Source organism: Triturus cristatus, chromosome 6, assembly GCF_964204655.1.
Source record: "Triturus cristatus chromosome 6, aTriCri1.1, whole genome shotgun sequence".
Lineage (NCBI taxonomy): Eukaryota > Metazoa > Chordata > Amphibia > Caudata > Salamandridae > Triturus > Triturus cristatus.
The window spans coordinates 854,265,860-854,290,802 of NC_140589.1; the positions used below are offsets into that span (position 1 = coordinate 854,265,860).

The 24,943-nt window shown below is 43.0% G+C and overlaps 1 protein-coding gene across 1 annotated transcript in view; it reads right to left on the reverse strand.

Moving 5' to 3' along the window:
• Positions 1–1,058: 1,058 nt before the first annotated feature.
• The window catches only part of LOC146817961 (uncharacterized), a 97,638-nt gene continuing 73,753 nt past the window's right edge, over positions 1,059–24,943 (reverse strand). Inside the window, exons 4-5 of the mRNA XM_085609722.1 lie at positions 18,409–18,685; positions 1,059–1,249 (exon numbers count right to left, since the gene is read on the reverse strand). Of these exons, the coding sequence (XP_085465848.1) occupies positions 1,059–1,249; positions 18,409–18,685 (468 nt within the window). The remainder of the gene's footprint in view (positions 1,250–18,408; positions 18,686–24,943) is intronic.

Consider the following 24,943-nt stretch of genomic DNA (forward strand, 5'->3'; position numbering starts at 1 on the left):
CATTCCTCAAAGTTAACATTTCAAGCATTTATTATTCGTAAATAAAATGCTGAACCTTGTCGACTACGGCATACAGACTTTGAGTAAATTTCCCTGACTTGAAGGCTTTATAACTTTGGTTTTCAAATACCATGCTCACCGTTGCTCAGAATAATTCACTATTGCTAATTTCTTTCATATGTGCTATTCCTTTCTTTCAAGGTAGTAGTAGTCTGTCCTCAGCCTTCCTAAAGCTGTAATATAAATATAATGTATAACCTCTAACTCTGTTTTTCTTTCAATTTAGTTGTCTGCAAACCTTTTGTATAATCCTGCAATTGGAGATCACCATGCTGGGTGTGGGACCTCACTGTGATGCCTTCACTGTTAGCAAACTACCAATACCATAAGCAAGGCACCTTGGGAAACCCTCCAGGTGTTGGAAGATTGTCTGAGGGAGTAGTCGCAAGCCATCACTTCATCTATTCAGATGAGGGAACTATGTGGTGAAGTGAACTACTTTACTCAGTATGTAATTAACTTGTGATGTATATGAGATAACTTAATTGTTTATCTATGTTTCTTTAGGCAAGCTAGGGAATAGCAGTATACCCTCCTAACTGGCATACACTTTAAAAAACAGTAAAGTCACGCTTTACGAAATGCCTTCAGTACAAAGTTGAAGCAAAAGACACAAAAATACTTCAGACATAAGACGAATGATAAAAGATTTCCCCTTTGCTAACATATATATAATAAAAACACACCCTGTCCACCCACAACAAGGCAAACCCTCTCCCACATTCTTTCCTCATCCCCAATGAATGTCCAAAATAAAAATAAATCGTGACCAAATTGCCCACAAATGCCCTGCCCAAATTCCCATCCTCTCCACCCAAAACTCCCTTCCACCAAAACAAAAAATATTAAAAAAAAGAGCTAGAAGAGGGCCTTCTCCGATAGGGTCTCTAGATGTTGGATGTGGGCCTTGAGATGTACCATTCAATGGTCCAAGTGTGCCAGCTCATGCAGCATGCGGCGATTGCGGAGCCGTGCTGAAAGAGGGTAGCAGAGCGCTCTCAGCTGCCAGTGATCATGGTTTGGCTTGGAGGCGCATGGGCTTGGCAGGTGGAACTGGGCCCAGGAGCAGTAGCATGTGCTGGGTCCTCGTCGTCCACCAGCCACTGGTAGTGCTGCCTGGAGGCCTCCAGTATCTGCCACTGGTCTGCAATCTCTTGCCGGGTCTTGTGGTGGTGGTGGACCAGCAGGACTAGTTATATCAAGAAAGAGAAATAAATAAAACAGACAAATTCTAAAAAGTGTTCTGTGCAAACACTTGTTTCTTATATATATATATATATATATATATATATATATATATATATATATATATATATATATATATATATATATATATATAGTGGCACAGTATAAGTACATTTGGTGGCCCCCTAGGGCCATTAGAATTTTGGATGTGATTTGGAATGTCAGTCACAGAGACATGATTTTAACAACACTTGGCTTACATCAAACTACTGACTGGCTGAAAGGATAAGATTAAAAAAGCAGAGTGATTTTTAGCTTGTTAGGGATTTCCTAAAACAAGTAAAACACAAAGACACTTTGTGTCGGGAAAAAATACCCCTGTTTAACAAGTGAGGTATCATCCACTATAGAGTACACGTGTTCTAGAATTGTGATCAATAACTAGAAGAATGCTAGCTAGCGCATTGGGTAAACATGTGCTACTCTCTGCAGTCTGCAGCTGGGGCAGCTGCAATGGACAAAAATGCATCTTTGATTCCAATGGCCCTGCTCTTCTCCAAATGTCTTTCAATCCTACCCTGACGCCAAAGAGGCACATGATTAATAATATGTTACCTACATCATGTATAACATGCAGATAAACGATATCCTATGTGCCATAAGTAGATGGTGGGAAAAACAATGCAGTGCAGTCTACAGGGTAGAGAAACGGATATGTACATTTTGTTGGGTCCATGCCATGTTCGTCATGGAGTATTCCATTTGCAAAACACAATCTCACAGACACTTAATCCCTCTTTACTTCCTGGCCTCACCCTAATGGAAGGAAACTTGAGTTGGGAACAGATTTAGACTAATGTTTGACAGAGGGGTTACTCTGTCACAAACGTTACAGTTATACATTCCGCCGTATTACGATTTGTAATACGGCGGACGGCATATCTATTAAGTTTGTGACAGAGTAACTCCCTTTACCAAACTCTTAAAATCAGGCCATAAGTGTGCTGGAGCAAGGTAAGGTACATGGAAAAGGCCGGGTAGGTGTGGTAGAGATTTTGCTCTCATATAGTGGGGGGGGGGGGTTACTGATGATGTACCTTATACTTAGTCATTCACTGTAGTTGAAACTGAAATAAGATTAATGTCAAATTCATGGAGCCATATGAACAACTTGTCCCTTAACATGTGGCACATGCCATAAATATACTTTTCCAATGCTTTTTTTAGGCTGGGACAGAGGAGCACGGGAACGAATAAAGGAATACAGTAGTAGGAGGTGAGTGACTGAGTGGGCACTGAGCGGGAAGAGAAAGACACTGTTTCGGTTTGCAATCCATTGAAAGCTTTGTAATTGCTACATTAACAGAAGCAGACGCACATTGCACATCCAACACTGCAGTGCTGAATTGAATCATGCTGCAGTTTGGAGGGTTCATGCCCATGGGTCGCGACTTGCAAAGTGCCATGGGCAGGAAGGTCATGGGTGAATTGTGGGTGGGATCTGCCTCACTTAACAAATACAGTGGTTATACTAGTAATTGCCAATAACCAAGCAATGTGAATTACCATTGCACATCCCTGCCACTGCAGAGACTCCCCCTTCAGCTGCTGCTGGTGCACTGGTGCTGCTGGCTCTGTCACTGGTGGTATGTGTGGCTAGGAAAAACATTACACATTTTGGATGCCATATATGTCTCCACTTTTTGTTGTTTTAAACACAATCCAACAGCAATACACGACTACAGTTCAGTTTACAGTATCTTCTCTCCCATCTTAAATATCACCTAGGGCATTTACTGGTTGAAAATGCTAGAAAAGGCAGTAGTGAAGCCAACTGAAATGGTAGGGCAGAGATATGATGGCTGTGAGTCATTTAAAGTACAAGGGGTAGAATACATTAGTCAATAAAGGACATAGGGGCATATTAACCAGGGTGTTATGCCACCAGAATGTCACATTTTTGATGTTCCTGTGGCACAATGCCCTGCACCATATTTACAAAGGGGCATTAAGCCACTTTTTGTGTCTGCGCTTAACACCGCTTTGTAAATATGGTACCCTTTCACGCAGGTATCTGCGTGAAAGGGGCGTGTATTAAGTGTTGCTGAGGGCATTCCACTACAAAACCCATTTCTTTTTGAGGCTGCCCCAGATTTACAAGGCGTTGTAAATCTGAGGCAGCAATTGTAGGCATTAGAATGGTGCAACAAGGAGATATGCTTTTATTTCACCTCGTTTTTGCTTTTTGTATGTGTGCTGCTTTGTGCAGCACACGTAGAAAAAGAAAAATGCCATTAATGATTGTTTATGTGCAGGAAGGTTTCCTTCCTGCACATAAGCAATAATCAAATAATGACGATTCACTACTTCTATGTGAGCTGCAGAATGCAGCACACATAGACGTAGCAAATTGCCATTATTGGTTGTTTATGTGCAAGAATGGACAGCTTCCTGCACATAAACAATCATTCCCTGCAACGCGGGCACCCTTTCACTATGGCGGAAGGGTATTTGTGTTGGCTCTAGGCAGCTAATTTGACGCAAGTGCTAGCAAACACATAGGGGTGTGCCTTATTGTTGTAAATCCGGCGCATCCCTGCATTTTGTAAATGGCAGAGCATTGCGCAGCAAAATTTGCCTCAGCTCAGTGCTTCGTCATTTCCTTGTACATATACCCTGTATGGTTTTGTTTGGCAAATGCAATGGAAACAACCTCATACTACACTTCTGCCATGCTGCACTGTCATCAAAACTGCTGGGATTCTGAATAATACATACAGAACAGCATTGGGGGTTACCATAACAATGGCAACTCTCTCGTCATTTGAGCCTGAGCAAGAAATAGAAAGCCATCTCAGAGAACTAGCGTAGAAGAGCTTGCTAAGGTCTGCAAACTCTGCAATTTTCACAGTAGACTACGTAGTCTAGAGTCTTAGTCTTAGAGTACAAGTACACTGGGTAGAAATTTAGGGGAGAGGGACAGCATAACCAAGCAGAAGTAACCTGAAGCTACAGATTAGTAGAGACACAGGAGGAAGTCAGCTAGCCAAACAAGAAATATAGAAAAAAGGTTAATGCACGGAGGGATAACTAACAAGAATAAACATTGAGTAAAACGATGAGCATTTTAAAAAGAAAGTGACTTTATAACAGAAATTAGACAAAATGTATCTAATGGGGAGAGATAAAAGAGAAATCAATAATATTAACATGACCTTACTGAGGCCAGCAAAGCCATCTGCTGTGGTACTGGCGGTGGACCTTTCACCTGCAGAGGTACTGGTGGTGGCACCCTTTCGGCCCGACCCTCTAATGACCTCTTCTTGCCCTTGGGTGCAGAAGAAATAAAGAAGATAATAGGAATAGATTAGTGATACAGTTTATCTCCTAGAAAATATGTTCACATGCACAGGCAAACATAGTAACATATTGAAATTATACTTTCTAAAAAAGAATGCCTAAATTTTCCAGTTTACCTATTCCTAATTTTAAAAACCTTACCTAAGCCCTACTGTGAATTTCTTAAACTGCATTTGGAAATACTTGATATTTGCTTTACAAATGTAACCCCCTTTAATGTCCCAACTCTGTCAGTTTCCCTTTCCAATGCATACATGCGGATTGTGCATGCTGCATCAATGAAAGATTGCTTTAAACTGTACAAGCAACATAAAAAGAAAGACACAGAGACCATTCACTCACCGATAATATATCACTACTACTACCATAGTACCAAAATGTTAGTGATAGGAGGACAGAGGAGTTAGCATAACTGCTAACATAATCAGCCAAAGATAGCACCTACAGCAACAGGCAGAACTAGGTATCACCCAGCACTTAGCTGACCCAAATTGGATCACATAATACTTGTAGTGTTACATGAACTTAACTTACCTTTGAGTGTGTGCAGCATGCTATTTGGAAAAAAGATAGCATTATAGGATAGGACACAAAAAATTAGCAACATTTAATTACTAGTACTCACCAGGCCTCACAACCTGGAAGCCCAGCAGGTTAAGCAGTTCCCTCTCCCAGTCCAGGATGTTAGCCTAGAGGTGCATCAGATTCTGCTCGGAACGCCGGACCCCAGTACATTGGCAAATGCAAAGGCGCACCATCCACTACAGCAGCCATGCTTAGACACTTCTAGGTCTGCTGCTAGCATGGAGCGGAGGTGGTGCTGAACAAAACAAGGAATGCAGCCACCTCCTCCTTGCTGAAAATGGTGCAAGGCTGCACCCCCGGGCAGCGCCGGTGCCCACAGGGTGTGTGGTTCGCTGCACTGGATCCCACCTCTCCCACACTCTGGCATGGCACTAGGTGAATACGAATAACAGAAAGACAGGAGGAAGAGAAGGAATAGACTAGAGAGGGAGAAATTAGGTATTGTGGGGCAGTTGTGGGAAAAGTATTAAAAGTCACAGAAAATAATTACATAACATGACCACAAATACACACATCAAGGAAACAAATGTAAAACAGGGGAAACAAACTCAAACAAAGTAAGGATGGCAAAGCTATAGTTAGGATTCAGAAGTAGGTCCAACACCATGCACAAAATAGGAAAAACAAAATGGCAGCGTGTGCATGGTGCAGTTTGCTTGCGCATACTACACGGAGAGCTCTATTCACACCAATCAGCGAAAATGGATGGTCAAGCACAATTCTGCCCGCTTGTGCGGAGTTAGGTGGAGTTTTTTTTTTTACATTGCGAACTTCGCCCACCCCTAGTAGTGATACCATGGCCACAACCTGCACAATCAATAAACAACTACCTTTTGCGCTAAGTCTTTCAACATAATTGTGAAAATGTAGAAATACCAATTGGAACAAACTTTAAAGATAGTGCCTTTGAAGGCTATTAACAATAATTTTCCTCAGTACAACATCAAAAGACTGAACCTTGAATTGATGGCATGTTACAACACACGATTGACAGTTTTGGCGGACATGGCAAATGTGTGTAGAGAGCAGGTGCAGTTTGCAGTAGCAACAGTGTAAACATGCTTCAGAAGAATCTTCCATGTAAAAGAGTCCTTAATTAATTTGTTTATAACTTTGGTACAGTCTAACAAATCTGCATATAATTTAGTTCATCTCTTTTCGATATGTCACGTTTTGTACCTGCCTATCTCAGGGGGGACTTGAGAAAGTGGGTTAATTAAGGGGGGCGGGTATGAAGTGTATTTCGATCTTGCTCACATAGCAATGTTTACAATTTGCTACAGTAAAACTGCTCAACAGACTTACACCAAACCTAGCAAAAAATAGACCTTTAATCTGAATGAGACTGTTTTTATGGTATGAGTACGTCCATTAAGTCGTTTTGCTGTATTTGAAGTAGTAAAAAGTGTTGGATTGTTAGATAGCTAGAGTGAAATGTTTTTTTTTATTTACTTACAACTTTAGCATTGTACACGACATCTGCATGAAATGTTCTTGGTTTATCAAGTTTCTTGCAAAGCCGTTTTGGATGGTACCAGTAAAAAAGGGATCAAGAAATAATAATTTGCTGATAATGTTGGTACCATTTCAAAGATCAGTACAAAATTCGGTCTACATTCAGCATAGTTACCCTACTGTTGCTACTCCCAATTTCATATGGATGTCGTAAGATTAGTCAAAGTGTAAAGGGGTTCAAAAGGAAAATGCAATTTGTTAGTAGGCTTGTCTCTGATGAATTTGCATGGAATTTATCAGGCAGTTTTCATGTTAAGCCCAGTGCAGAGATCCCAAGCTTCAAGTGGATCAGGGCCGGACCTGCCGTATCTGGCATCAGGCTTTTTCTCAGGAGTCTGGAAGGGTGGGGGCGAATTTTCAGCGGTAGGGGCTATTTTTGTTACCGGGGGCCAGTTTTGCAGCAGTGCTGCTATATCAGCCCCCAGTTAATGCAGCAGGGGGGGTGGTCCGTCAAAATTTTCAGGGCTACTTTGGATTTTCAATCCAACCCTGGTGTGGATTCTGCAAAGGGGGAAGTTAAATGGGGGGGTCATAAATCTTTGATTTACTAATAAATCTGATACTGTTGGACAGATCTGCACGAACGAGATGCCATAAGGGCGTAACTTGGTAACTGCTTAGGCAGCAGGGGTTGGCTACAGAGGAGGTTGGGGGCACGGCCAGACAAACAGCTGCACGGGTTGATCATACAGATGCTTGGGTGTAGACGCTAATTACAGACTAGTCTCTTCTGCCAAACCATGGTGTGATGACCAAAGGTGACGTGCAGCAATGGGTTAACTGCATGGGAGATTGAGTACAGACCTACCTCCAAACTTTGCTGTGTATGGCTGAAGGCCCTTTGCAGTGGGTGTTGGGCGCACACTGCGTTGTGCCCGGATCATGGTTGCAGTTGATGACTTGCAAGCAAATCCTGCTGCTCCTGGCCTTAAGCTGCCCTCATGATGGCTGGGGTAGGGCCTGCACTTCACCTGTCTCTGCATTCAGCCCTGGCTGCCAACTGTGGCCTGTGCAGGTAAGAGCGGTGGGGCCGGGTGAGGAGGCGGGGGCCCTGGGGGTGGGGGGGATTTCAACAGCAGAGGATGAGGGAAAATTAATTATTTATTTAATTTTCCCTCTGCATTGTCCCTCGAAATCTCCCCCCACCCGGCCACATCGCTCTTACCTGCAAGGGCCATGGCCGCTTGCTGCGTGTAGCTCAAGACAAATCCCAGTGGCTGGGGGTTGGCTGTATGGAAGCTTGAGCACAGAACCTGTCTGCAAGGCAGGTGCCGGGACCAACTCCTGTTGCTTACAGTCTTTGCAATGCTTATGACTTCATGTAACAGATGTGTTTATAAATGGCGTTGTTGCTGGCAGTACTGATAATGCCACACATCACTTCACTTTGGACCTGCCATTGTTAATTAGTGTTTGATTATTTATTTGCGTGTGTGTGTTATTACTGATGTTGTGTTTTATGTTTAAAAAATAACTGCTGAACACAAATAGTGAATAAGTAGTGATGGTACGACTGTTAACTGAAAAACACTAAAATATGGTCCTGGTTAGCTACACAACCATAACTCATCCCTCAAAAGATGGTAAGGCATAATTAATAGGTGACTCGACATCAGTATGTGGGCCCTTAGTTTAGGGCTGTTAATAGGAATATTTCTACCACTGCAGTGTTAAGTGCTGATGTATTAAGGTCATGTGTCACCTTAAAAGGCATGCAATCATGTTCTGTCCTTCCTATGTGGAAGTAGAGGGCAAGACTGACAAGCGAGGTAGGCGAATATGAATGTGTGGCATGTCTGTTCATGTATCACGGATATGAATCTATGGGGAAATGAGAGTGTGATTGAATCCTGAATAAAAGTCACTCCTCACACATAACAACTTTAACAGGGAAAGAGTGTTGCATACTCATCGTTATGGAAATGTGCACACCAGTGTCTGATGCAGAGATACATTAGGAGATAGCCCAAGATTCTTGGATTCAAAGAATCACTTTTAACCTATTCTTTAGAGGAGGTTTCAGGAATGCTTGTGAAATATTTGCACTCAGCAGAAAAAAAGAATCGACTATTTTACTGTTTTAAAAAATGGAAATGTATTTAAGTGGGTTTTTATCTGCAACTTTTCTACAACAAATACTGTTCAATAACAACCTTTCTTGCTCAAATGACATATAACATACTTTTCAATTCAATGGCCAAATGTGTTCAGGTGACAGAAAGTACATACATCCTGGCTCATTTAGAGCTGTACAGTGAAGTACTGCTGCAATTTTTACCAGTACTAGTCCGCTAAGAAATTCTATATTACTACATTGTGATATGGGAATGTCTCCTTCAAGGTAAAAGGGTGTTGACCTGTATCCTTAGTAGCCGACTGTATGTGAATCTGCTATCCTGATTGCTAGTTTGGCCTAAAGTCAATTCAGAGGCCTAGGCCTCTCACTGACAATGAGAGTTCCAGGATCTGTCCAGTGTTCAGAAGATGCACACTATGTTCACCTTCAATAGGGAATTGTCTACTGTTCTTGCCCTGGGTATAATACATTAAGAGGAGGTAGCAGCATACCATGTTTTGTGAATTTTTTAGTGAAAGCAGACCTTTTTCTCTGTCATCGGAAGCCTCTCTCATGTATTCTTCTGATTTGTGAAACCCACAAACTTGTGCTGACATTCTGTGTCAAGAGTGTGTGTGTATGTTCAGTGCATGTGAAGCACATATATAGGAGTAGGGCTCTACTTCTTGTCTTAGTACTGGTGCCAGTGGATTCCATTTTGGATGCCCCTTATGTATCATGGCACAAGATGGAGGGTTAGGATAGCTTCCTCAGACAATTGAAGTGTATTGCCTGCATTCCTGTGGGTGGAAGGTGGAGACACATATGTTGAAATGAGGAGGATGGAGATAGGGCTACCTTTAGAAATTACATGAGATTGTTGTTAGTCTGCCTGCTTATTAGGTCTTTCTGGGTCTGACATGTTGTAGATAGTAGAAGTGAGGCATGGCACTGTAGTTTTTGTTATATAAGGTGAAGACCTGCCCTTTTGTCTGAGTCTGACTACTGCTTCAGAAAGGCGATGACACCCAGTTGCAAAGAATTCACAAGTCATTGTGTTCATATTATGGATGCGTCAGTTCAAGCCTGCCCTATTACTATCTGCTGTGAGAACAATCACTTTTTAAAAAGTACAACATTGTTTTGAAGCATGATAGAGTGAAATCACATCCCCTGTTCTGAAAATGTGCATAAACGTTAGATCTAAACCACCATACTTTGTTCCAGTCCAAGTTCTTCATGACCAAGGAAAGGAGTTCTCCCTATCTTTGAGGAATTGCTGTGTGCCTAGGACTGGGATCGGCATGCGAATGAGTCTACCTGAGGTGAAGGGACATTGCCTGATGTTTGCAACTTGCTGGAGAAGCTGAAGGTTTGCTTATATGCCTAAAAGCCTGACTGTCTTCTTACAGAGGGTAGGAGAATGCATGGCACTGCAAAAGGAGAGAATGGGTAGGAGGAGAAGTCTGCATGCTGTTTGAGGTGTGGGGTACCGAGAAGTAGCTGACTGCTGTGTGGGTTCATAGATAGTGATGATCCGACATACACAGAGTCCCTCTGTGGGTTGTTTCTGCTCCCACCATAGGCTGCATAAAAAATGTTTGACCAAACTGCCACTATGCGACTTGGCATTCCTGTCATCAATCCTCAGGGCCTAGTGCTGCAACTACCATCCAAAGTTCCCAGAGTGTCCACCTGACAGGAGGAACTGCCAAAGACTAAAAGATGAAAGCCTGTCTTCATTAGCCTCCAAGGTTGCAACAGATGAGAATGAGTATCCACTTGCACTAGACTCAAGGACTACAACTTCCAAAGCTGAATGCCCACCTATGTTGACCCAAAAGCTGCACTTGCTGACAAACCCGCCAAGTGTGTTGCTCATCACCCAATAATGTGGTGGGGGCTAGTCCACCATTCATGGTTTCCCATCCCAATGCCAAAGTTCAAGAGTTGAAGACGCTGATTACACTGGTTTGCACCTGGGAATTACCAGCGTCACTGATCAGATAACTCAAAACAATATGGGAGACTGTCCCTGAGTATAAGTAGAGAAACACTGTTGCCAATGATGCTAACCATTGCTTGCATGAACTTGTTTGGGCCAAAAACAATTGAACTAACATAAGTGGCAATCACTCGTGATCTTCACCTGTGCTAAGCCTATACCTGTACTAATACCAATGCCTCAGTCAAACGCAAGAGAGAGATTGTGAGGTGTACTGGACACCAAAAGGTTATGTGCATTTTATTAGACGCTGTGAGGGTATACAACTCTGTATCTGATCCACCTTTGGAATGCCTAGTATTTAGTAATATTGTGTGATTAAAGTGCTCTCTTTTGTTTAAAAGAATAGAACCAGACTTAACAATACTTTATTGTGTCTGTTGGTTGACTGTTGAGTTCCAAGCACTTCACTTTCATACTGCCACCCTGAGAATCCTGTGGCTGCTCACCCTTGCTACCCTGAGAGTCAAGTGCAGAAATAACTGTACTTGTTCCAGTTTGCAGAGAAACAGTTTGATAGACCCCAACAGTGGCAAACATCCTCAGTAACCACAGCCGGGACCGATTGCTTTAGACTGTCACCCAAGTAGAGTCTATAGCACATTTATCACAAAATTACCCTGAATGGTTTCTGTCAGAGAAAGGGTGGCTGAAATCTATTGCAAATTAATATAAAACCATGCCATAATGTTTTTACTGCAGCTCATTTCCCATTTATGTATACAACGTGATACATCTGAGAGCAATGCTGTTTGTTGTCATTATGACAGCATCTTGGTATACAATCCATATTGAGCATCAAATTCAACATAAACCTTTGAGTAGCCAAAGCAAGACAGGTAATATCACATCTAGGCAGTTGCAACACCACAACTACCATACTCTGTGATAAGCACTTGGCTGACTGACTGACTTGTTTTAGTTTTTATATCCTCACTCTTGGTTAAGCATTGTACTACTTTAAATCATATTTGTTCAGAGACCTTTGAAAGAGTGTCAATGACTTCGAGTGAGCAAGTTAAAGTGGAAGTGAATTAAAAAAATGGTGTAGTTGAATAAACAAAGCCCTACCATCAATAAATCTCAACCAATAATCCAGACAGTGCTATTATGTATGACTAGTAATCCGGAGTGAGTTAACAGTGACTTGTGCGCACTACCATGTCCCCAGTTCATGTCAAATAAATAAAGAGATTATTTCACCCCTGCTTTACCCACATCATCAAAAGAGAGAGTGGAAAAAGGAGGGGCACTACTTGGGCTTTGTGAACGCAAAAACAAATCACAGAAAGAGCTTCTGTGTTCTATTAAAAAACAAATGTATACATAGGAATTTCTTTTCTGCCATATTTATATATACTGTCAATTTAAACACCCTAATTACAAACTGAGTTCACTCTCCTGGTGGGATACAAACATAAGAACATTTGTTCTGCACGCCACCCAAGTCAATAGCTCTTACTCCTGAAATATGTATTGTGGTTACTTGCTGGGTCCCAGATTTACAAATAAATCACACAATGCAGCGCAGAAGGGGAAGTTGCTGCACTGGTTGTGTGAATGAAAGGGCACAGAACAGGGCCATAGCTCGAAAGAAGTGATGCTGTTCTGCTCTCTCCCTGCACCGACACACTTTATGATCCCATGTGCCAATGAGAACACCCTTGCACCATAGCACAAGTATGTCTGTGTTGTGGTCAGTGGACTTTTTCAGTGGCGGCTCCTCCATGATGGCGGATGAGCATCGCTCACCTGCTCTGAGCCATTGGATAAAATAAAATGATAATAAAGCAATTTTATTTTAATTTTGTTTTTCACTGGCTGACTGAGCCAATGCCAGTAGGTGTGGAGCGGGGCAATGCAGTGACAGGGAGAAGAAGTGGTGGGCACTAACCCATGTTGATTTGGCTAGTTGGTTTAGGATGGCCAAACTGACATGAGCACTTGTATTTCTCCAACTCAGCTGTGTTGCACAGCTGGGAGAAGATTAGGCACAGGCTCCCTGTGCTTGAGCGAGCATCAAACCAGCCTTCTCAGGCCAATCCTGGTGCTTCCCTCATGCTTGGTATTAGCATGAGAGAAGCATCTGGATTGGGTGCGGAATATTAGGAGCATGTGTTGTGTGGCAGAGGAGCACCGAGGCGGCTGGCAGTGTCAGCGGCAGGTAAGTCTTTTTTATTTATTTTATATTATACACCCCCATGCTACTCCACCATTTTATATTGCAAGTAGCGACCATTCGAGTTTTTATGCATGAAAGATTCCCTTCCTGTACAAAAACTATGCTGAAAGGCAATTTCCTATTTGTATGTGTGCTGCAGAATGCACCACACATACAAAGATTTAAAAAACAAGGAGAAATTAAAATATTTCTCCTCATTACGCCAGTGTTAGGGAGGCACAAGATTTAGGCACACATTCATGTTCCTAGTACTGCTATTCATACAGCACATCTGCAATATATGTCTTTTGTACTGGGTTAACTAACAAACCGCCTTTCTCATTTGATGTACATTTGTCAAACAGGTCAAACTTGTAAACAAATGAAAATGGTATTGACTTCCCTTCTAAATTAGTCCCCTCTGAATAAATGGCACACAACTTTGCATACCCATAGAAAGCCAATCCTTTTAAGCAATAGCCACATTTTGTGCAGAATCATCACACTGTGCCAAACCTACTAGCAGATGAATAATTATTTTCACCTACATTTTTAATTGCCTCCTGATTCATGTGCATAAATGTGAAAATACCACAAATAATTTCAACATACTAAGCTTCTGCCAAATGGCTTTCTTATTGGTCAAACTGTACCAAAGTTATACACAAATCAAGAACTGGCTTTTCTACCGACAAGATATACAAGGTTTGGTTACCCTTGCAAGCCTACCTGGCACCTTTTCCGGGTTACTAATAGCTCAAAAACCACTGAACAGTATTAGATCAAACTATCAAAAGCATACTTTCTGAGTAAAATCCTACTTTTATGCCAAGTTTGATGTAAATCCCATCAGATTATTTGGGCTTTAGACAAAAGAATAATTTCCTCTGGAAGCTAAAATGGGAAAACACTTTGGGCCTGATTACGATGAAGGTGAGACTGACACCGACAAACCATCAGTGGCAGTCCCACCACCATCGTAATAATGTTTTCCACCCACTACATTAGGATGGTGGGCGGATGGGTGGCGGTGGGAGAGACTGACCGCCATGGAACCAATTGGCTCAAGGAGCCCATCAGACCCTCGGAGGCAAATCCAATCCCTATGATTGGGGGTGGGGCCTGCCAGGCCCCACCGTATGGATTATGATGTCCCTCCCCGCTGGCCCTTTCATAGCGGTTTACCTGCCATGAAAAGGCTGGTGGAAAGAGACATTGGGGGCCTGTAGCAGGCACCCCTTCCCCCTTGGCTCTCAATTATGGATTTTGGGGGGCACCTATTGTACCCCCTACATATACCTGAACTATATGGTTCCTGCCACATAGTGCAGGGATATGCTGTAAGTCTATTTTTTTCACTGCAGCATGTGCTGCAGCCCACAGCACACGCCGCAATACAGACTATACACTTTGCAACTGCCTTGAAGGCGGTCGCATTGTAATATCATTGGTGGGACTGCCGACAGCAAGTTGGGCGGTCCCGTCTCCAATATGATGGCTGTCGGACGTAAGTCTGACCGCCATCATTCATAACAAAGCCCTTAGTTATCATGACCCCTTAGCTTTTACCCTCTGTATGGATCTACACTAAAATTAGCATGCTGCCCTTTATCTGTCAAAATAAATGGCTTACCACATTTCGTGAAAATCTATCCATGGGATCAAAAAGTATAGGATAATCAAACATTACTTTTTAATGGAAAGTGCATCTGAATCATGCCTACATGGTGACACCCACCTCTGTATATTATATATTTATTTCCTGGAGTGATTTTATGCACTATGGAATGCTGCTTACAGTTGCTTTGTTTCTCCATGTGCGAATTTAAGTGTTATGTGTTCCTGTAATTTCATTGAGCTGCAAGGATATGGTGCCATTTCTATGTTACATGATCGATATCCTTGCTCCTGCTATGATCCATTGTACTCTCTCCAGTTTTAGTCCTATAGCAATTTAGTTTGTTTATTCATTTTATAGATTAAGTATGGATTTCATTTAGCCAATGAGCTGCATGCTTTCTGATCAGAGTTAAATTATCAACTTAGGGCAAATGTTTAGTAGTCTTGCGAATTTTGGATTTTTCTCTTGGTAGAGAGAATGTATAGGTGTACCAGGATTCCCTGCTGCTGCAAATAATGTGCTATGTATTTAGGAATCGAACTGCCACAGTTTTGCTCCCTTGACTGTACTGTGTAATCATGTCTTAAGCCTATCTGTTGAACTATTTCCTTGTGCGATGAATGAATGAATAAATAAAGTGGCTTATAAAGCACGTGAATGCCCTGAGGCATCTTGGCGCTAGCCTTCTTTTACCTGGTCACTTCATATTCTCGCCCCCTAATACTAGGCTTATTAAGATTATAGTAATTCTATATTGAAGAATTACAAATACCGCAGGATACAGAAACTACAGGGGTAGTATTGCACCATCATGAGATTTGACCCTCGAAATGCAAATAGCTATGAAAACTGTGTTTTTTGCACCGGTTTCTGTGCATTATTCCCTTTTTCTGAGGACTTTTACCTAACTATGGGCCAGATGTAGCAAGCGAAATAGCGATTGCAAACTCTGAAATTCACAGAATATCAGCGTTTGTGACCGCAAAATAGCCCTGTGCAACGTAGAGAAGGAAAAATCCAATCGCAAAATAAGGATTCATAAAAAACGAGACAAGTCAATTTGTGAATACTTATTTTGCGAATCTGACCTACCGAGTCCCAAATTGAGACTCGCAAATTGTGAAATCGCAAATAGGAAATCGCAAAGAAATGTATGAAAAATCGTAAATAACAATTTCACAGAAAATCGCTATTTGCGAGGTGCAAATTACCACCAACTCAAAGCAGGTGGTAACCAGGTGCACTGCATATAAACAGCCCCAGAATGCATCTTTTTTCACACAATGGCAGCCCTGTATGTCATAGTAAGGAGAATGCGGATGCAAGCAGCAGCACAGAGGATGAGGGGGCGAAAGGAACGCATATACAGAATGCGCATTACCCTGTTCCAACTGACAGAAGGCAAAATACATGAGAGGTACAGGCTTGACTCCACTACCATCCTAGACCTGATAGGTGACCTGCATCCAGTCTTGGGGCATCTGACACGCAGGGCCCACGCAATTCCACCACATGTGCAGGTCCTGTGTTCCCTGCACATACTTGCGTCAGGTAGTTGCCAGGGGATGATAGCTGTAGCCGGAGTAGTCTCACCAAGTTGCCTGTTACGCTTCCTCAACATCTTCCTGGATGCCATGCTTCAAACAATGCACCATTACATCCGGTTTCCCACCACGCAACAGGAACTGCATAAGACCAAAATGGATTTCTATCAGATGGCTCAATTCCCACATGTCATTGGGTGCATTGATGGGACACATATTGCAATCTGTTCCCCCTCTGCTACTGAGTACGTATATTGGTACAGAAAATCCTATCATTCCATCAACGTCCAGGTCATTTGTGATGCGTCACACATCATAACTGATATAGTAGCAACATTTCCAGGAAGTACGCATGACTCCTACATCTTCAGGCATAGTGGAATCTATACACGTCTGACTGGGGGAGAATTTGAAGAAGAATACCTGCTAGGTAAATGCATGTGACACACTCTGATGTATACCTTGGTTGTATCTGTAGTTGCCTGTGATTGATGTTTCATCCTGTACCATTTAGGTGACAGCGCATATGCAGTGCGTTCCTTCATACTCACCCCATTTATCAACCCATCTACCCCAAGTGAGAGGAGATATAATGCTGCCGATAAGTCTACGTGGAATGTGGTGGAGTGGACATTTGGAGTGCTGAAGAGCAGGTTCCGCTGCCTCCACAAAAGTGGAGGTGCACGGTAGTATTGCCCCAAGATATGCTGCAAAATCATTGCTACCTGTGCCATGCTACACAACCTGGCCACAAAGAAAGGAACCTCAGTGGAAATCACGGATTCAGACTCAGAGGATGAGGAATGCCCACGGCCACATCACAGAGCAGCAGGTGGTGTAGGAGCCGCAGATGGGAGACACAGACGTGATGAGATCACACACAACTATTTCTAACTGAGTGATGACACAAAACTGATACTGATTTTTGAATAACGGTGTTTTATTGTCCTTACATCAGGCAATATGTATGCACACCGCCTCACAATACTGACCTCTGTGAGCCTTGAGTTACACATCATGGCATGTCAACACTGCATGCAAATTGACAACCCCTTCCACTGTCCCACATGGGTTACCTCACCCAGTAGCAAATGTCTGCCACAGCATGGACTTTTTTCCTGCGCCCACGCCCAGCACCGCTACGGTCAGTGTTCATACTTCGCTCCCTTGACAACTGTTCTGCTGCTGGCCCTGGCCTTGCACTCTGCCATCTGGGCTAAGCGACAGGTGGAGTAATGGTGCTGCAGCTGGTGACCTCCTCTCTGTCTCCATCAACCCCAGCCCCTGTGGCAGCCTTGTTGGTGTATGAAGCAGTTCAACAGCACTGGTGACCTGCACCAACCCCCTTGCAACATCCTGGCTGCAGTGGGCCATTTCCACCTGCATGGCAACTGTGTGTCTGCTCAAGACAGCTGTAGCATTGCATAGGCGGTTGACCGCCTTCGTGTATCCATCCATGCGCTATTTTTCATGGCACCTTGCGCCACGTTCACTCTGCATGTTGGTGCATAACTGCTGTTCTGCCACAGTCATGCCCTTCATGCACTCTGCATCGGCCCTATGACCCTTAGCAACAGTGGTGTTTAGTTCATTAATGCCCTCCTTGATGTCCCTCATGTTCTTATTCAGGGAAACCAGCTGCCATTGCATTAACTTCATTGTTTTCATTTGCAGCCACTGTACCTTGACCATGGTACCTTCAAGACCTGCAAAGACACTCAATTCCTCACCCTGCTCAGAAAGACGTTGTGGCCTTGGTCTGCGTCGGAGACCATTGGTGTGGCTACGCTGCATGGGTGACTGTAGGTTTGGAGACTGTGTCGGCTCTTCAGGCATGGCCTGTGGACCTTCCGGTGTCTCCTTCACTCCCCCCTCCATCTCCTGTAGTGTTTCCACAGTGTAACTCCTAGTTCTTGCTGTTGGTGTGGCATCTGTGGCTGTCTGCGACTCTTCCTCTACTGCATGTTGTTGCCCAGGTGCCTCATGTGTCTTCCTGTCTTCTGCCTGTGGCGCAATTCACCTGTGGATACAAGATGTCCATTTACTGTCTTTCCTTGAAGCATTTGTATTACATTAAATTTACATGATTTGATATTCACACTAACAGTTCTCTGCTTGGTTATTGACTGGTATGAGTCCCCTGCGATTGTGTTCACCTATGTCACTGCTTTGCTATATGATTTTAGGGACAACATTTCCCATGATGCATTGCTGGTTGTTATCAAAATGTGGACTGGAGTGGAATTCTAACTTGCTCAAGTGTTATTGGGGATTGGGGAGGGTGAGGGTTCAGGACAAACTGTGCATGCATCTTACCTTCTCTGGTGTTGTCTCGGGCTGAGCTGTCCACTTCTCCTATGCCACTTATGCTCTCAGTCTGGAGTTTGGACTCCACCAATTCCTCCAGGGGTGTTGTTGCAGGCTCTGATGATGGTCCTCCACCTGTCTTCTTGGCTTGCTTCAGCCTGTCTGCTACCCTCTCCTTCGCCCTGGAGCGAAAGTCATACCAGTGCTTCTTCGGGTCATCGATGGAGCACTGTGGAGCCCCAATGGCATTGATCTTGGCTTGTATCTCCAGCCAGATCTTCCTCTTCTGCAATTCAGGTACATGCAGTGATTTCTTGCCAAATAGGAGCTCATGAGTCTTCACCACTTCCTCAATGAGGACCTCCAACTCCTTTTCACTAAATGTGTGCTTCCTTCTCCTTTCTGCAGGCTCCTTTCCCTTCTCCTGTCAGTTGGTGTCTGCCTGAGCACTCCTGTGGAGTTCCTAGGTGTGTGCTCCTGCTCCCTGCCTCTACCACAGCCTCAGGCACTCAGAAAAAGCATGGTAGGGGTCACTTCCTGTATGTGATGTCATCAGAATGCACCTGGATAGCAGATTCGCTAATTTGCAATTTTTAAAGATAGCGATTTCGCAAATACAGAATCAGTATTTGCGAATCGGTATTCAGGATAGCGACTTTTAGGGAATCGCTAATTATTAGCGATTTTTTTCTACATTGCGGTTTGCGATTTCTGAATATAGATTTGGTAAAAATCGCTATTTAGGAATTGCTGTTGTGGTCTTTCATACATCTGGTGCTATATATTGGTGAAATGCGTGGCAGGAAAAATGTGAAAGCCCGTTTTTCCACAAAACTTCACATTTTCAGTTCATCCTCTACTTCCCAGTTGCTGCCAAATTTGTTATTTATGAGAAACTCTTAATGATGGCCAGAGTATGGGTTCATGAAGATTAGTTCTGGATATGGTGAATCTTCAGCTTTATACTTTGGTTTTGGTCAAGAATATGTGGCCTAACAAACAGGAGAACTAGGGGGAATATGTACAAAATATAGGGTTTTTACCGAATCGCAATTTGAAAATCTCACATCCTAATGTATAAAAATGTACAAGTCTGAAATGGCAATTCCTAGTGGGTCGCAAATCAACCTCCCTCATGAATATTAATACTATAGGTCGCAGTTTGAGACCCATTAGGAACTGCAGCCATCACAGGGATGGTGGCTTGTTGGGGGTTCTTCAGACCACCATGTCTGTGATTGCTAGCATTTTTTATTTCAAAGGCAGCCCGTTTTCATTGAAGGAAAATGGGATTCTTTTCAAAAAATAAAATGAAATAAGTTTCCAATAAAATAAATTATGTTTCATTTTTTGGATCACTGCCTACTCTTAAAAATATTTGTTTCAACATTCTTAAAGGGAAGAAGTCCTGCAGAGACCCCTTCCCATTTATGAATGGTTACCACCACCTTTGAAGTGTTGGTAAAAAAAAAAGAATGTTTTGTGAACTAAGGGGCTCATTATGATGGTGGGCGGACATCAGTCCGCCCGCCATCATAATGGTGATGGTGATCCAGCGGTGAACCAGCAACAGATCCTCCAATACCATATACTCACCTGGGCCCATAAACACACATACATACACACAGGCCAGTAAAACCGCTGGAGTCAAAGTTTGTGTTGTTTCTTGCTTCAAGATTAGTTACCTATCATTCCTAACTAATCATTCACTGATCAAAAAGCTCTTTCCTCTGGTCAATGGACCATTAGTTGAACTAGTTGATGGTGAAATGACATGAATTTTTCTTCCAATGAAATGACCACAGACTCAGAAAACATTTTAAAGGCTTTATCTAACTTAATTTCATGTGAACCACTTTCAGAGTACAGTACAGTCTCCGTCACTCACAGGAAAGAAGATTCAATTATCAATCAATTAAACAGATATATCATACTTAGCAATGACGTTGCTCAGAAAGGAGAGGATAGAGAGAAAAGCACAACTGCATGTTCATGACAATATATTTACCTAAAATGGTGTGAAAACCTGCCCCCTGGCCAAGGAGCTGGGAACGGTGCCCCGGGAAAGATCAGGTGACAAAGGCTTCAGGACAGGATTCAGGATAGGATAGATGACCTCTCTAACACTGACGCTCGCGAATCATCCCTCTCTGACACTCTCTTCCTCCTCGAGGTTCTTCCGCGATCTTCTTCGAAATTAATTTTAGGATAGATTGTTCTGCATCCGATTCTTCATCACTCCGACAGCATCCCGAGCTCTTCATCATTCCACAAATCTCCGTCTGACTAATTAACTTAAAACTACCTCAATTATACTCTTTGGTATTCAGGTACCACCTATTAATGTTTCAATATCGCAAAATTACTAACTCTGATTGGACAGACAAGGGGGTATGATCATCACACCATGCTTATTTTTCAGTTTAGTCTTGCAGTCCATTGTTCAAAGATCCCACCCCTTGATTTTTATTCATAAATCTTTATTCCCACCCATATTCCCATCTTTATTAGACACAAAAGTATCATTTTCATGTGTTCCTATTCATTTCGGAGGACTTCGGGGCTGGTTCGCAGGGTATGTATCCCCTGCGTCCTTGGACTGTGTTCAAGAGTCACATCACTTCTTCCGGCTCAGTCACACCATGCATGTGCAGAGATCAGGTGGGTTACACACTTCAGATTCGTATGAGAGGCCCAAATACTAATAAGAAAATCAAAAATGCAAATATTAATTTAAAAATAAAATGGTTTTACTGTATACCACCTAAATCTACTCTACACCCCTTTAATCATTATTGCTTTCCCCACGTTAGCATTAGAAAAATAGGTTAGGGTAGTTTCAGTAAAGCAGATGCTAAGCATGTGAGCTTTCAAGCAGCCATTTTAATAGCGTCTGCGCAGGCGCAAGAAATTCCCTCTAAGCAACAGTTCGTCATACTACGTAGATGCAGTTGACGCATGCGCAATAAAGATCTCCTGGTAGCGGCCATTTTAGAATTTAGCTCGAGTTATTTATTAGTGAGATACGTATAAGCTTCTCTATCTTATATGTAAAATGTGGTGCGTATTAATCTACACAATACATAGTCAATACAAGGTTAGAAGTTAAATGAGAGGATTGCTTCCCAGCAAGTCTCTTTTCTACGAGTCCTTGCTCCATCAGTGGGACCGATCGCCAGACATGCGGCGGTCCCTCCGGCCCAATTAGGAATGCGCCCCCCATACTGGGGGGGGGTGCATCCTGGCCTTTTACCATTGCAGACGGTGCTGCTGGCTGCAGCACGGTATGCAATGGTAAAAGGGCATGCACAACATTTCCCTGCACCACCTTGCAGGCACCACGCGGTGCCTGCCATTTGGTGCAGGGAACTGCAGGGGAGTAGCATGGGAACCCCACAAGTGTACCCCCCAACTTCCCAGGGGCCCGCAATGGGCCCCCAAAGCCAATGCCCCCCATCCTTCATGGAAAGGCCTTTTTAACAACCCACATCATAATATGGCTGGCGGTGTCTGCTAGGCACCGTCACCATATTACTGGCCCAGCGGAAAAGCGGCAGACGGACTTTGCGTCCGCCACGATACCCACCGCCATCATAATATGGCGGGGGTATTTCACTAAAGGATGGCGTAACGCTCAGTGGTGGCAATCGTTACATCATTTTAATGCGCCCCACTAAAATTCGGTCAAAAGATTCATACAAAGCACTGCAATTCGGTATTTGTAAGGAACAACCTACACCTGCCCCTTCCAAATAAGAATCACTCAACACAAACTGCGATTGGGTAACATGTTACATAAACACAATTTGTGCTTTGTACATATGAAAAAGCATGTTTGTGTTTGGAAACGGACCCGCAGATATGCTTTTGTACAAATAGCCCTAGGTTCGAGTCTCGGCTTTAACGCAACATACCCTAATGCTGGGCAAATTGCTTTATCTGTGTGATCTGCCCCTGCGAAAAACAAATGAAAAGAAATAGGTAATGTAAACAAGTGCTCATGCAAAGCACTCTAATGCCCTTGAGCCACTTTCGCACTCCATAAAACTGCAAATAAAAATGTGCCTTCAATACCAACTATTTTTGTGACCGTATTCAGGTGGATGCCAGGGTACTCAATTGAAACCTCGATGTATACATGACGGTCGTCATTGTTAATCACAAAAACGGAACGAGGTCACTTTATTTCAAGCGCAAAAGAGAGTAATGTTGTGAAAACCCTCACACAAGGTGAAGACAGTCACTTCTTGCTCACTCCTTCTCTGCCTGTCTCTTTCTTATAGTCTCTGTTTATCAATCTCTTTTATCGAGTCGACATAAATCCAGCCTTCTACTCCAATTGTATTGATTTTCTTTACAGGCCACAACTCCACCTGTGAAGGGAAGCTTTGGTTTCTCCCTTCATAGCCTGTGATTGATGCCTTCTCTTACGGCGCGCGACAGAGTGATAGATGCATTTAGTTAGGTTCCTGTAAAATCATTAATGCCACACTAACTGGTTGGCTGCCCATGTATTGAATAAGTAGATATCATGCATTTGTTACCTGAAACAGTGCACTGTTGGAGAAGCAATCCATTACATTTCTATCGGAGCTGGTGCCAAGGAGGAAATGGGAAATAGGCTTTTGGGGGCATGCAAAGGAACAGCTTATGCGGTGTCGACCAGCTAGACGTGGAAACTCTTAGCAGCTGGAAACCGCATAAACTCCTCCTCTGCATGCCGTCAGCGCCTATTTCACATTTCGCCCTTGGTACCAGCTCTGATAAAAAAAGGTTGCTTAACCATTTAAAAAACTACAATTGGAGAAACTTTTGATAAATTACACCAAAAGGAACAAAAACAGATCAAAGCAATGTAATTACTTTTGAGCTTGGGTACCCTTATGCTGTAACAGTGTAAAATAAATCCCAAAATCGCACACTTTAGAAATGAGTAACAGCAATATCCACTGTGTAAACTTGGAGGGGCTCATTTATGAGACCCTGCGTCACTTTTGCGCCACCAGTGCGTCACTTTTTGTGACGCACCAGTGGCGTAAAACATGCGCCATGATGCGCCATTATTTACAAAGTGACACATCTACCTAGATGCGTCACTTTGTAAACCCCTGCGCTACATTATACCTGCGTCTGGTATAATGTATGCAGGATGGGCGTTCCCACGTTAGTAAGCATCGTAGAAGTGACGCAGTGAAATCTACGAGATTTCACTGCGCCACTTCTAGGGTGCAAATGCGTCAATATCTTACGCCTGCCTCACAGCAGGCGTAAGACTGACGCAGGCCCTTTCACATGGGGCTTGCCCCATGTGAAAGGACACATTGCTGGAGTTGCGTCACTTTTGTGACACACTCCAGCAATGCGTCACTTTTGCGCCTACAGATACGTCAGAAATACTGACGTATCTGTGACTCCTTGCGACATGATGCGTCATACTGTAAATATGACGCATCATTGGAGTCGCAGGGAGGGCGAAGTGAAAAGTGACGCATCACTGTTTTCACGCAGTGATGCGTCACTTTTCATAAATGAGGCCCGTAGTATGTTTGCCTTTTTAGCCTGACAATCATACATTGTTTTTACAAACGTGAGCAGTCCAATACTTTTTTAGTGTCTTCACCACTAAAAATAACTGTGGTGGCAGCATTAAAAGGGGAAACAGCCTTTACAACACCGTCTTGACAGCGCAATACATTTAGTATTTTTTTGATAACATTATTATTGTGTTAATACATTTTGTTAAATAGCTCAGCAGTAACACATAATCCCTGAAGTGACCATGCCATGACCGCTCTCCCATGTGCTAGAAAATATTTGTTTTGCAGCTGCCAAGCTCTCATAAATAAAGCCCATTAGAAATGCCCCTATTCAGGGTTTCTGCTCAATACAGCATAAATCTACACCTCCAAACTGTGTGAGGTAATATTTTAACTAATGACCATTAGGCCTGACATCCTTGGCGTGATATTCCCTCCCCCCACACATGTTTGACTTCACGCCTGTGTTTGCTGAATCCGTTTTTGTTGCCATCAGGACTTTGCTCATTTCAACAACACTGCTAACCAGTGCTTAAGTGCTTGGGATCACTCCTTCAAATAAGGTAAAATTGGACTACACCTTTTTGGCATGTTTAGTTTATTTGTAATTCCCTAGTATATGGTCCTATCTGTACCCCTGGCCTGTAAATGTAATGCTACTAGTCGGCCCTAGAAGGCCTGCAGCACTCATTGCGCCCTCCACTAAGGTAGTCTTTTAAAACATGACCCAGGTGTGCCACTGCAGCATGTAGTGTAGCTTTGAACTGCCATTACGACCTGACAAAATAACCCTTTTGCCAAGCCTAAACCTTCCGTTTTACTACTTGTAACTGAGCCCTAAAGTAGGGCCTAAAGGCTCATAGAGGAGGGTGCATTCTATACATAAATTAGGATATGTGTACTAAGGTTTTACATGTCTTGGCAGTAAAAAACTCCTGAAGCTGTTTTTGCCTATCTCTTTCATTGTCTAACACTGGGTTGTTTTTTTAACATTTATTAATTGCTTA